This window comes from Pristis pectinata, chromosome 12, assembly GCF_009764475.1.
Source record: "Pristis pectinata isolate sPriPec2 chromosome 12, sPriPec2.1.pri, whole genome shotgun sequence".
In the NCBI taxonomy this organism is placed as follows: Eukaryota; Metazoa; Chordata; class Chondrichthyes; order Rhinopristiformes; family Pristidae; genus Pristis; species Pristis pectinata.
Window position 1 is genome coordinate 29450732 of NC_067416.1, and position 12203 is coordinate 29462934.

The 12203-nt window shown below is 37.8% G+C and overlaps 1 protein-coding gene across 1 annotated transcript in view; it reads right to left on the minus strand.

Annotated features, from left to right (window-relative positions):
* Nucleotides 1-4490: 4490 nt before the first annotated feature.
* Nucleotides 4491-12203, minus strand: part of dntt (deoxynucleotidyltransferase, terminal) — a 191005-nt gene continuing 183292 nt past the window's right edge. Inside the window, 1 exon segment of the mRNA XM_052027746.1 lies at nucleotides 4491-4879. Within this exon segment, the coding sequence (XP_051883706.1) occupies nucleotides 4793-4879 (87 nt within the window). The 3' untranslated portion in view covers nucleotides 4491-4792.

Here is a 12203-nt window from a genome sequence, read left to right on the forward strand (position 1 = left end):
CTAGATTGGACATCAGAAAATCAAATGTCAACAGATCCTGATCTCTCATCCTTTAAAATAATATGATGGAAGTGAGAAAGCTGCTATTGAGGACTCATAATATCCACTCCGATGGTGAATCCTCCCTGCTGCGAGCTCAAAGTGAAAAAATCATGCTCATTTCTACATTGCCTCAAAATGTTGTTTGCAGCAGTTTTAAATAATTCTCAAAAAATATTTCTTTTGACATCTTAATCAAGAAGTTCAACACCATTCCAGCTCCCAATTACCTTTCTGCATGGTTTCATTGTTTCCACTTGCTTTATAATTCAAAACACAGTTTGACTTAACTTTACCTTGACAAATGCTCTAAGCACATTTTCCTGATAGAGCTAAATTATAAATGTCTTCCAAATAGTACTTAATATTCCAATCCCAAAAGTTACATTATCTTCTTTATTGCTGCAATCCTGAGCAATTAAAACTATCAGCAGAACTGCTCAGATTACACCAATGAAATGATATCTCTCAGTGCACTATGATTAGATTCACTCCAAAAGTATTTCCTGCACTATTATGGACTGTTACTTGATGAGGCAGATAGCAAGAAGTGAGATAGGTTCACTGAGCCTGACCCTTTCATCATTTACTTGGCTGAGCACAAGAGATGTTATATAACATACACTCAGGAGATTTCAACAACTCAGCCAAATAATGAAAGGCATTGAACGTGGCTCTTCTATCGAATAGTTGACGAACTTATTAACTCTCATAGCCATCACAGCTAGGGTGATAATATACCTGAGTTAACATGTGGGGACCTCCAGTAGAAACCTTTCAAAGCCTGTGATCAGTAAAAGCAATTGTCAAACATAAAAGTTTCTTGGCCTTTATTGTTCAGTGCAAATGTAACAGAACTGGGGAAAGGGGGCAATAATTATTTTCAAAATTAAAATCAATAAAGTTACTTTGAGCAGGGTATGTTGGTGAAAGTTACTGTAGCATTGTTGTCGTCAAAGAATGTTTGTCCTGAAGAGGATGGCTCGACATCAGTTTCTGACCTAAAGTATTGAACTCAAAAATAGCGGCAGCATTAAATGTTTCATTGCAAAATATTTGGTTGGGAATTTACAGCTTTTTTAACTCATTCACAGGAAGTAGATGTTGCTGACAATGCATGCATATTATTGCATATCCCTAATTGCCTTGAAATAAGGATGCAATTAAGAGTTGACATGAGTGGATCTGGAAACATGTATAGACCAAACTGAGCAAGGAAGGCAGGTTTCCTTCCATGAAGGACTCAATGAACCTAGATGGTTTTTCTACCACAGCCTGGTTGGTTCATGGTTACCATTATTGAGTGCAGCTTTAATTCCAGAGTTATTTGCTTATTTGAATTTATATTTATCAGGTGCTATGGTGGGATTTGAACATGACCCTGGATCAGTTGGAAAAATTGAGGCTCATGGGATTAAAGGGGCTACAGCAGTATCAATGCAAAATTGGCCAAAAGAGAGAAAGTAAAGGATGTTAGTTTTCAGACAGATGCATGCTCTGGGTCAATATTAGAACCATTGATTTTTTGATACGCAGTAATAGCCTGAAATTGGGTAGACAGTGAAAAATTATTATAGCATCTTTCTTCATCAGATAAAATGTTTTGTACAATCTATGATAGACTGCATTGTGTATAATCTGTTGGAAGGAATTGAGTTGATGGGACAAGTTGCTGTTTGTGTTTAATTGACTGTTCTACTTACAGGCTTTCATTCACTATCCTCTTTCCTTGAAACTATTATAAGGACACTCATGTTAATTAGAATTTGGATAATTTATGGGAATTGGAGATTGAAGTGTCAAAAATTTGTTCTGACCCACTTTGTCCAGTAGATTTATTACCACCTTGAACCTAAGATGAGGTTGTGTAGCACAATTCAAATTTGGACTCCAACACTAATCCAAATAAATTACTAATTGCCAACTGTGATTAAAAATATTACTGTAATTTTTTTAAATTCTTGGAGATCAATTGATGAAAATCACATGTGAAATATTATAACAGTCACAAACTGTAAACCAATTGAGCAAAAAAGCAAAGATGAAATAATACTGTACATAGATTCTGAAACTGTGAATAAGTAAATAATTGATAATCACAGTCAGTGTAATCACGTTTATGCTATAGATTCATAGTAACTGTAGCTCAGTTGAGGTTTTCTACTCATTTTATTCTTGAGCCATCAGAGGCAAAAATTATTTGTCTGTGCAGAAAAAAAGACAGGAGCTGGAAAGAAAACCAGAAAGACAGTAAAATGGAGAGAAAGAGAAAGGGAGAGTAAGAGTGTTATGATTCCATCAACCTAATCTGGATGTGGGATTGAATCTTTTTCAAGAAGAAATGTTTGATCAAGCTGCATTATCCACCTTCAATACTTTAGTAAAATGTCTCAGAGTATTATTCTATTTAGCACTAACTGTTGCTGAGTGGAATTTACATCTTGGGATTTTTCTGTTGAAAGGATTTAAAGTATTTATAAGCTGAGCAGCAGATTCATAAATATTCATTTGTGAGGACTTAGGTACTTTAAAGTAATGAATAGTTTTTCATTTAAACTCATTTGTAGGCACAGTCTCAATGCTACTGTCATCAGTTCTGCCTGAAGATGGAAGCCAGCAAATTGTTCAGGCTTCATCTGCGAAGTGGGGAAGCACTCTCGCTCCCATCACACCTCTACTTACAACTTGCTGAATGGAAGAAGTCACACTTGAACCTGCTCAGCTGATAGTCAATCTTAAGTATGCCTTGCCAAAAAGGACAATGTGACAGGCCTTTTGAATCCAGCAGTGATGATCAGAATTGCCGATAGGTCATTTTACATGATTTTTCAGGAGCTGCCATTTTCTAAGTGAAAGTAACTTTACCCTGAGCAGCACAGCTGGAAGGAGGGAACTTTGGACACACACCAGGATAACCTATAAAATGCAAGAAGCCTAATGCATAATTTTCATATGTGACAGATATGTTAAAATGCAGACCAAAGGCCTGTGTAAAGCATTAGTGGTATGCAGTTTCTACTACTTCCAGAGTACTGAAGTTATTATGGGGCAATTTACAAACATGCAGTGAAATACAGACCTTCCATTCTACCTTAAACCATTATGTTTTTCATTAATATAATTAATTTCATTAATGCTGCTTATATGATGCTATGTGCCTGTGATGCTGCTGCAAGTTTTTCATTGCACCTGTGCATACATGTACTCGTGCATATGAGAATAAACTCAACTTTGACTTTGACTTTGATCACATTACATTTAGGATTTTTAACTATTTTTAACTGCTATGAAATAATTTTCAATAGAATAAAATGGTTGGTTCTTGGGTAACAATTGCTGAGATGATGTACATCTCAATAATTATCATTTACTCTTGCAAATGCAGTTGATTTCAGTACTCAGAACCTCTCATAGTCTTTCTTACAAGATAGGAGGAGGCTATTTGGCCCATCAAGTTTATGCTAGCTCTCAGGGCATTCCAATCAGTCCCATTCCTCCACTTATTTATTTGTAACCTATTCTCTTTCACATGTCCACCTACTCCCTCCTGATTCCCAACCCACAACCAATATTAGGTACAATTTATGGAAGCTAATTAACCTATCAGCATGTGTTTGAGATGTGGGAGGAAAATGGAGCACCTGGCGAAGCCCACGCAATTACAGGGAGAAGATGCAAACTCCACAAAGGCAGAACCCAGGGTCAGGGTCGAACCTAGTTACTGGAGGTGTATATCAGCAGCATTAATTGCTGTGCCACTGTGCTACCCCAACTGGTACTGAGTTAAGGGAGAACTGCTGTTTTGATAAATCTTAAGCCACTGAAGTCTGTTCAATCTAAAATGTGCATAATTGGTAGTAAATGCATATCAACAAAATAATATTTAAGAAATCACAGAGAAAATGTAACATTGCAGGAAAAGTATAAGTTGCAGATATGATTTCTTTGCATCAGTTTTTCCAGTCATTGATTCTTACCTTAGCAAAGTTATGCATGGTCTGCTTAGTTATTTTGGTTATGATGCTTGACAGAGATACACAATGTATCCACAACTTCCAGTAGAATTTATAGAAACTGTGGTCATGTATTTAGAATTAAACAGAACTTTGCCACAAGCTATTACTTTCATAATTTCTTACATTATAATATCAAGAAAAATAGCTCAAAGCAAGATATGAAACATTTATTAAGAATTTGCAGAATTTTGCGTATTGTGTAATTTCCATAACTGTTATGATATCTGATATGTAATCAAGGGGAAATATTCAAAGAATAACAAGCAACAAGGAGAAAGCAATAAATCATTCTTTAACAGGTTTTCCAGAAAGTTGCTCCAAAAGAAATGTGGAATTCATACTTCTAAAAGGCTGTGGATGCTGAGTCAGTAAAAATTTTTACATCTAAGATCTAGTGGCTTCTTAGATAAGCAAATCAACAAATGAAAATCAATAGTGGGAGAATGGCATTGAGGTACAGATCACCCACACTATTTTCTATGGCCCTAAATCTCCATCAATTGAAAGATACATTGTTGAGCGGCTGAGTAGCTTTCTACAAAATAGTTTTATTTGCGATTTATGTACTGTCACATCCTGCAGCTAGACATGAGAGCATGATTTAGAAGCTCAAGGTTGACAATTAATGTTGTATTAGATTTTCACAAACCAATGTGCTTTGAAATCAAAAATATTTTTCCTCTGCCAAAATTGTATTGAGCGAATTTTATTGAAAAGGCACTTTTTTCTTCTGGAGATTATGCATTTCTTTCCCATGGTTCAATGTATTCCAAGCCCAGGTGAGCGAAGATTTCTTCCTCAGTGTTAGCCTGAAGAAATACTTGCTGTAAAAGAGAAATAAAAGAGTTTAATCAATGGATATTCACGCTGCATTAGCAATGCAGGTCATGCTCTATTTAACGTTTAGCAACCACAAAAATCAGATAGCTGTTGTTGCTGTTAATACATAGGGAGAGTTTTGCTTAGAAACACATCACGTCGATAGTGCTAAATGTGCTATTTAGTTGTACCAGTGCATTGCAGTCTGCTTCTGAAATTCATTCCAATGCTTTCAATGAAGTGAATTTCAGAGGCAAAATACAATGTGTTGACACTACTAAATAGCCTGACTAATGCTATTGACCCGAGTTGAATTTCCAGGCAGGTACCTAATCATTTATGTTAATTTTTAGGACTTTATGAAAGAAAACAACAGCTATGCTCTTTAACACAAAAAAAGAGTGATTTTGTGAGTCTAGACCTTTATGTTGTGCCTTGTCCACCGGAAGCACATTTGTAAATTCACAATGGGCCCACAGGTTTCGGACTTTTAAATTCATCCCTGAACTTCAAATATGTCAGTTTGGCATTGAAGCTTCTTATCACTAGAGCAGACTTGCAAAATTACCCCATTGTGTTTATATAAGTGAAACATCCAAAGCTGTTTAATAGTTTATATAAGAGAGTGAGGAGCCAAACATATCAGTGCAAACAACAGGCAACATCCTATTACCAATCATGTAATCCATCAACACCCACTTGCTTGTGTTATAATAGTACTGACATGAATTCAGCAAAATGACTCCTGTCAACATTCTCGATATTTATTCTACACAAGATATGAATCATCACTGAATATCAGTACACCTTGCCACACAAAAAAAATCTGGTTGTAGAAAATAACTAGTTCAGTGTGGTTAAAAACAGTGACATTATATATAATTATTAAAACACAGTACTGCAGAATTTTGATTCCACTTAAACCATCTGTTATGTCATCAAAACATCCATTTCAATATTGCAGTGGTCATCTGACCAATAAAATATTGCATATTAAGTACAATATTATTATGATTGGCAATGCAGCAAGCTCTTGAATCTAGACAAAATCTACTCTTGAAATTGCTTCAAAATGAGTAATTTGCAAAATTCCTTCAGGCAGCTTGGATAAAGGTTTATTTCCATGTCTCAATTAGAAACTTGCAAACAAGTCTGCATAACAAAATACTGCTTAAATAGAATTTAAAGAAAAAGAGCTTGATTAATGTAATTGTTAATTTGATTATGAAGGTAAACTCCAACAATATTTTTGCTGTCTTTATAATCGAGTAACAAAATTAAAGTTGCATCCAACCTCCACCAATTAATGTCCAGTTCCTTCCATTTAGAGGCAAGATTTCATTTCTTATTCACAGTCAGGAATTTTCAGGATATCAATCATTCACAGGACTGGTTCTTCTTATTGTAAACCAAAGAGTCCCCAACATTAATCGTACAGTTTTCTTTGCAAACACTGTGTATTTCACACCCTTGTAGTTTTATTTCAAATTTCAAGATTTTTAATTTGTGATTTAATCATAGATGAGTGCAGTAACAACGTATGTCAATAATCTATTTTTGAATCAAAACTGAAATTTTGATATGTGTGGCATGGTGGTTAAATTACAGTGATAGACATCAGAGGCCCAGACTAATGATGCAGAGGCAGCAGTTCAAATCTTGCTACAACAGGTGGGAAATTTAAAGTTGTTTTATAGAAAATTAACTGTAAAAAGATGCGAATCTCAGTATAATTGACCATGAAACTACTGTTTTGTTGTGAAACCTATTTGGTTTCCATCATGCATCTGCTCTGACATATGTGACACCAGGCTCAGAACAATGTGGTTGAGTCCTGGCTGGGAAATTCAGTCATCACAAGATCTGTTAAACTGGTGAAACTAGACGGCTTTCTCTTCAGAGAAAAGATAGTTAAAAGATTTCATGGTGTGAAAATCTTATTTTGAATACACTGATAGAAATTTTTGATGAAGGAACACAGAAAAATTTTAGGGGGAATGAGTTCGGTTTAGATATGAAGTTAAAACTCAACCAGAATCTGACCCAAGCATCTAATCCAAACCCAAAGGATTATAACTTTGTTTACTATGTTACCCAATCCAAATGTGCTTGGGTCAGGTAGACAGGCTCTGTAACATAGTCATATATGGAGAAGTAAGAACTGCTTCCTGTGTTACTTGCATACTCCTGGCTATTTGCAGGAAGTCAGCTCAATCATATCCCACAATGCTGACCTTTTGCACATTAATTTATAGAGAGTGGACCCAGCCTATTCTGAGCCGAGGCTGAGAATATTTTTTTTAGATAACTGACCCATTCCAACTGAATCTGATGCATAGAGTTGGGTGTCATCAAGCTAGTGTCAAGTCGCTAGGTTCTACTAGTCCATGTGGATATTCAGAAGGAATCTGACAAAGTCCCACATAAAAAGATTAGTTAGTAAAATTGAGGCCCATGGAGTAAAGAGTCTTTTGCAGTAAGTCCAAGAAGCATCAGCTGAAAAACAGGAGGCAGAAGGTTGTGGTAAACAGCTGTATTTCACACTAGTGGATGGTGGTTAGTTGTGTTTCAGGAATCAGTGCTGTGACTACTGCTCTCTTAATATATATCAATACCTTGGGGTTATGTGAATGTGGATAAAATTTCAAAATTAGCAAAAGGAACCAATCTTGAAGACATGGTAACCAGTAAGGAGGATAGTTAGACACAGCAAGTGAACATAGATAGGCTAGTAAATTGGGCAGACAAGTGGCAGATGAAATTTAATACAGAGGAACCTGATGTGATTTTTTTTTGCAGAAAGAACAGGGAAAGACAATAACAGATTAAACAGTACATTACTACAATGTACAGGAGCAGAAGAACCTGGGTGTTTACATAAAACATAGAACATTATAGCATTTCATAAAGCTTTACAAATGGAATGACATGTTGAGAAATAAGTTAACAAAACACAAGGGGTCCAGGAAAATCCTAGAGCCTCTTCTCTCCCATGCAGTTCCTTTCTTCAAATGCCAATTCAAGTCCCAAAAAGCATACTGTTGCCTCTATGCACCTGCTTTCACTTTTCAAGGTGCAAGATGATTTTATGGTTATTGTCAAGAGGCTCTAGCTGCTCATGATATTGGCCCTATGCTGTGATGCACAGCGTGTCAACAGCTGAATTAGCACTGGCCACATGTAGCAATCCTCTAAACAAATAGGGAACATAAGCTGTAGTACATCAGAAACAAGAGAGACAACTTCACTCTCTGTCATAATCCTTGTGTCCTTTTCTACCCCAAAGTGTTTACCTGTTCCATTGTTGAATGAACATTGGGTAACTCCTATTTGGTTATGTTAATTACCCCAGCATGAAACAACCATTCCTTTCTCTGAAACTTCAATCAGAGTCTTAGAATCATGGAACGGTACAGTATGGAAATAAACCCTTCAGCCCAACGAGATCATCCTCACCATCAAGCGCCCATTTACACTAATCCCAGATTGAAGCCATTTTATTCTCCCTACATTCCCACAAACCCCTCTAAATTCAACTACACACTAGGGATAATGGCTGATTAACCTACCAACCAATTTAAAAAAACATTAACACCAATGTGAGATTAAAAAAACTACAAGATTTGATGACCTTCCCTGCCTTCTTTGCCATAACGTATTTAAAGCAAACTCTCTATGCTGGAGATATGTAGAAGAATCCCACATGGGGAAGGTTTGTTGAGGATTACTATCAGGAGAGGAATGATTCTGTATAAAGGAATGGGTGAATGGACAGATGGAAATGTTAGGATGTGAACAGACTGAGATGGTTGTACCTGCTGAGTAACTTGGATTGAGGAAAGTTTTTCCGAATTACAGTTCAGAAGGCAGATTGAGTGGGCTGGGGTGGTACATACATCAGGTTGCAAATGAATGTGCCACTGTACTCATCTTTTCCATGCATTTGGTATTGAATCCACACATTGACAATTGTGTTCCTACTGCTCACTCCCATTGGTGAGCTCCAGCTGCCGTTTCTTTTGTTTCACAAGCAGGCTTCCTTCATCCATCAGTAGGGAAAAGGCACCACACACAATTCACATTATTTACTCATTCTGGATCCAAGCACCTACTGTAGCTTCCATATAAATACACTTAAACATTTCAATATTTAACTTGCTTTAACCACTTTTCCTCTCATATATCACTTCCTACTTTGCAGGCAAAGACAGGTGGGCAGTTTGCCAGATTTCTGGCATCAATTAACTGGTTAACAGGAAGTGCAAGGGCAACACTAAAGGTGATTCACCTTCTAATTCTTCCCCATCCCTTGGGGAAGATCTTTGCTTATGCTTGGCACTTACCAGATGGCAGTGTAAAATCCAGAATTTACCAAGTGATGAATTACAGAACAAGACTGCATTGCAACATTATTTGACAAAGCATGCTGATAGCCAATGTGCCTTGCCATCTATTGCTACTTAAATAAAATATTTTCCTTATGCATGAGTAAGTAATATTCTCCATGGTATTCTGTGCATTTGGATTTAATTCTGAAAGTCAACAAAACCTTAATGATTTGCTAATGTTACGACACACAGTCTATAGGTTTTTCCCTACCATGGAATAATTTCTATAGTTTCCCAGTCATTATAATTCAGTTTTCAAATTTCTGGATTCATTAAACTCCAGATATTTTCCACTAATGACATGCAAAGTCAACTCATATTCTGTATGTCATCCCGATCCAAAAGATATCCTTGAAGTTTGTTCAGTCCCCTGTTTTTCCCTCTACACTGACACACATAATTCATCTATAGTGCCACTTTCTTAGAATATACAGATGAAAAAACAAAAACTTAATGAAGGAAATCTTCAGGAACTTTAGTTCTTCTGTGAAGGGAGATAATGAAAAATCATCCTTCTTTCTCACTGGAAGAAGTCTTTTTTTCATTCTGGTCTGTTGCAGACAAAATCTAAAAATATATTGCAAAAAACCAGGAAAGGAAGCATCCAGTCGCATTGTCCAGTGTCCTGAAATGCATCTCCACCGGTGGATTTTAACCCAGCCTATGACTTTTCTTTGCTTCCTGATAAATTAGCATGAGCAGGGAAAACCCGTGCATGCAAATTAATGGATTTTGGATTGTGAGCACAAAAACAAATTGGCAGAATAGATCCAGCCTGTCAAAGCTTTTGTGTTTTAGTGGTGCCTTTCGGACATGACATTGAGGGCTGCAAAGGCCCATAGGGAAGAGGTTTTCCCACTGGTGGGTGGAAGAAGCTGACAGTAAAATAATTAAGGTGTGGCTGGAGGTTTCTCATGAAGGCAGCAGCTGGAGCCCAGTGGGCTACTTTGTTGATTCAACACTGAGTGAGCTTTAATGGACTAGACACAGCAGGAAAGGCAACTGAATTGATGCATTCACCCACATTCTGATGTGCGTAACACCCCAACTAGAGCCTGGAAACCTGATCTCAGCTGAATGGGACCCATCCAAAGTGACAGATCCAGGTCAGAGTATGTCAGGCTAGTTCTTTATACATTAATTCACACGATGCAGCACTTTATTTAGAGCCTGGTTACTCACTCCCACCCCAATGGGTTTAAGCAGTTTGGGTAGCAAAAGAATTCTAAATCCTTAAACTGAGATCAGATTTAAAATGGGTGTGGTTGGTTCAAACACAGATTGAGTTTTAATGTCATGCTTGAACTGGCTTCTGGTCCCAACTCACTCAACCTGTCCCCTTAAACTCAGTCCAGTATGCTCACTCTAGTTCAGTTTACAGGTATACCCATTCTTTTCTGTCTATACACATGTTCTTATTCCCATCTGTTTGTCTGCCACAGGCACTCAGCAATATTTTGAATTTGATCCTATGTCTCTGCCTCATACTCACCCTCAACAAACGCTCTTCATTCATCTATTTAACACATGCCCTTACCCACACTCGCAAGAGAATGGGGCGCAGAACACCTGGAAAAGACGGACAACCAAAAGTGTCCATCCAGCAGCCTCATCATTCAGTTCTGCAGAGCAGCATGTCTTGGACTCTAGTAGAGATTCAACACTTACAGCGATGAGAGCTTCCCAGGTACCTTTAAAAATATCAGATAGTCAAATGGAATACAACGCTCATTCTTGCAAAATGGTCCCTTAAAACCTTTTTAACTGCACAGTTCAATTTATGTCTTTAATTTCTCATAGGACAGTCGGGTATCCTACATTGGGTAATGCAGTATGAGTATGACATCCAGTAGGGGGTAACCCTCTCATAAGGCATAATGACATATGTACACTATGTATGGCTTTGATACCCTGTTTAACAGTTTCAGTAAGACAGATAATTGGGTTTACATCAGGTGATTCATATATCACAAGTCTGCAAGAGCAGAAGGGAGGAAAGGATCAACAGGAGAGAATCCTGGTCAAAGGTTACAGGAAACTCCTTGTTCTATTGGACCGATGTACCTTTACTGAGTGTCATATTGGAGATGCAGCAAAGGACGTGGGAGGTAGTGCTCCAATCTCACTTGGAGGGAGAATGGAGTGATCTATTTTACAGGCCTTTACAATAATGTCTTTTACAATGGAAAGAGTGGCCACCAACATGACCATCAGACCAGGCAATCAAATGAGTGGCTGCAGATGTTGACTGCAGACGTTGAATGCCCACCTTAAAGAGGATGCCTTGGCTATGCATCACTCTGTTGATGAATAGAAATGTTCTTCTACTCATTGCCAGTGGGAAGTATGCGTGAGCCATGAAAGGGATGACAATGAAAAGGAACATGACATGCATTCACTTTTTATGCATTTCTTCCCTTCAGTCACTCTCTCACAGGCTGCCTGCTGTCCACGTAGCTGAGCTTGTAACATGACACAGGTGCACATGCACCAGTTTTTGGCAGAGCCTCCACGGGCTCTAACACCCAGAGGTCCAAGCCTGCCTTTATCACTGTTCAATTGGGTAAAGTGGTGCCAGGATGGGGGCAAGGGGTAGAGGCAAGGTTGAGGATATGCAGTACCTTCCATTTTAGCTCCTCCTCCCCATCATCAGAGAGTCAGACAGGCAAAGTAGCAATTTATTTGTATTTTTTCCAATTTAGGGCATGGCCTTTGGTACCCACAACTTGCATGCTGATTGGGTGACTGCTTTGCAGACGATCTCTGTTCGGTCCACACGGATGATCCTGAGCTTCCAATTGCCTGTCACATCAATTCTCTGCCCACCCTCATTCTGATCTTTCTATCTTTGGCATCTTGCAAATCTCAATATAATCTCAAGGGACAACATTTCACCTTCTGACTCGACATAGTGCAGCTTTCAGGACTCAATGATTTTAGG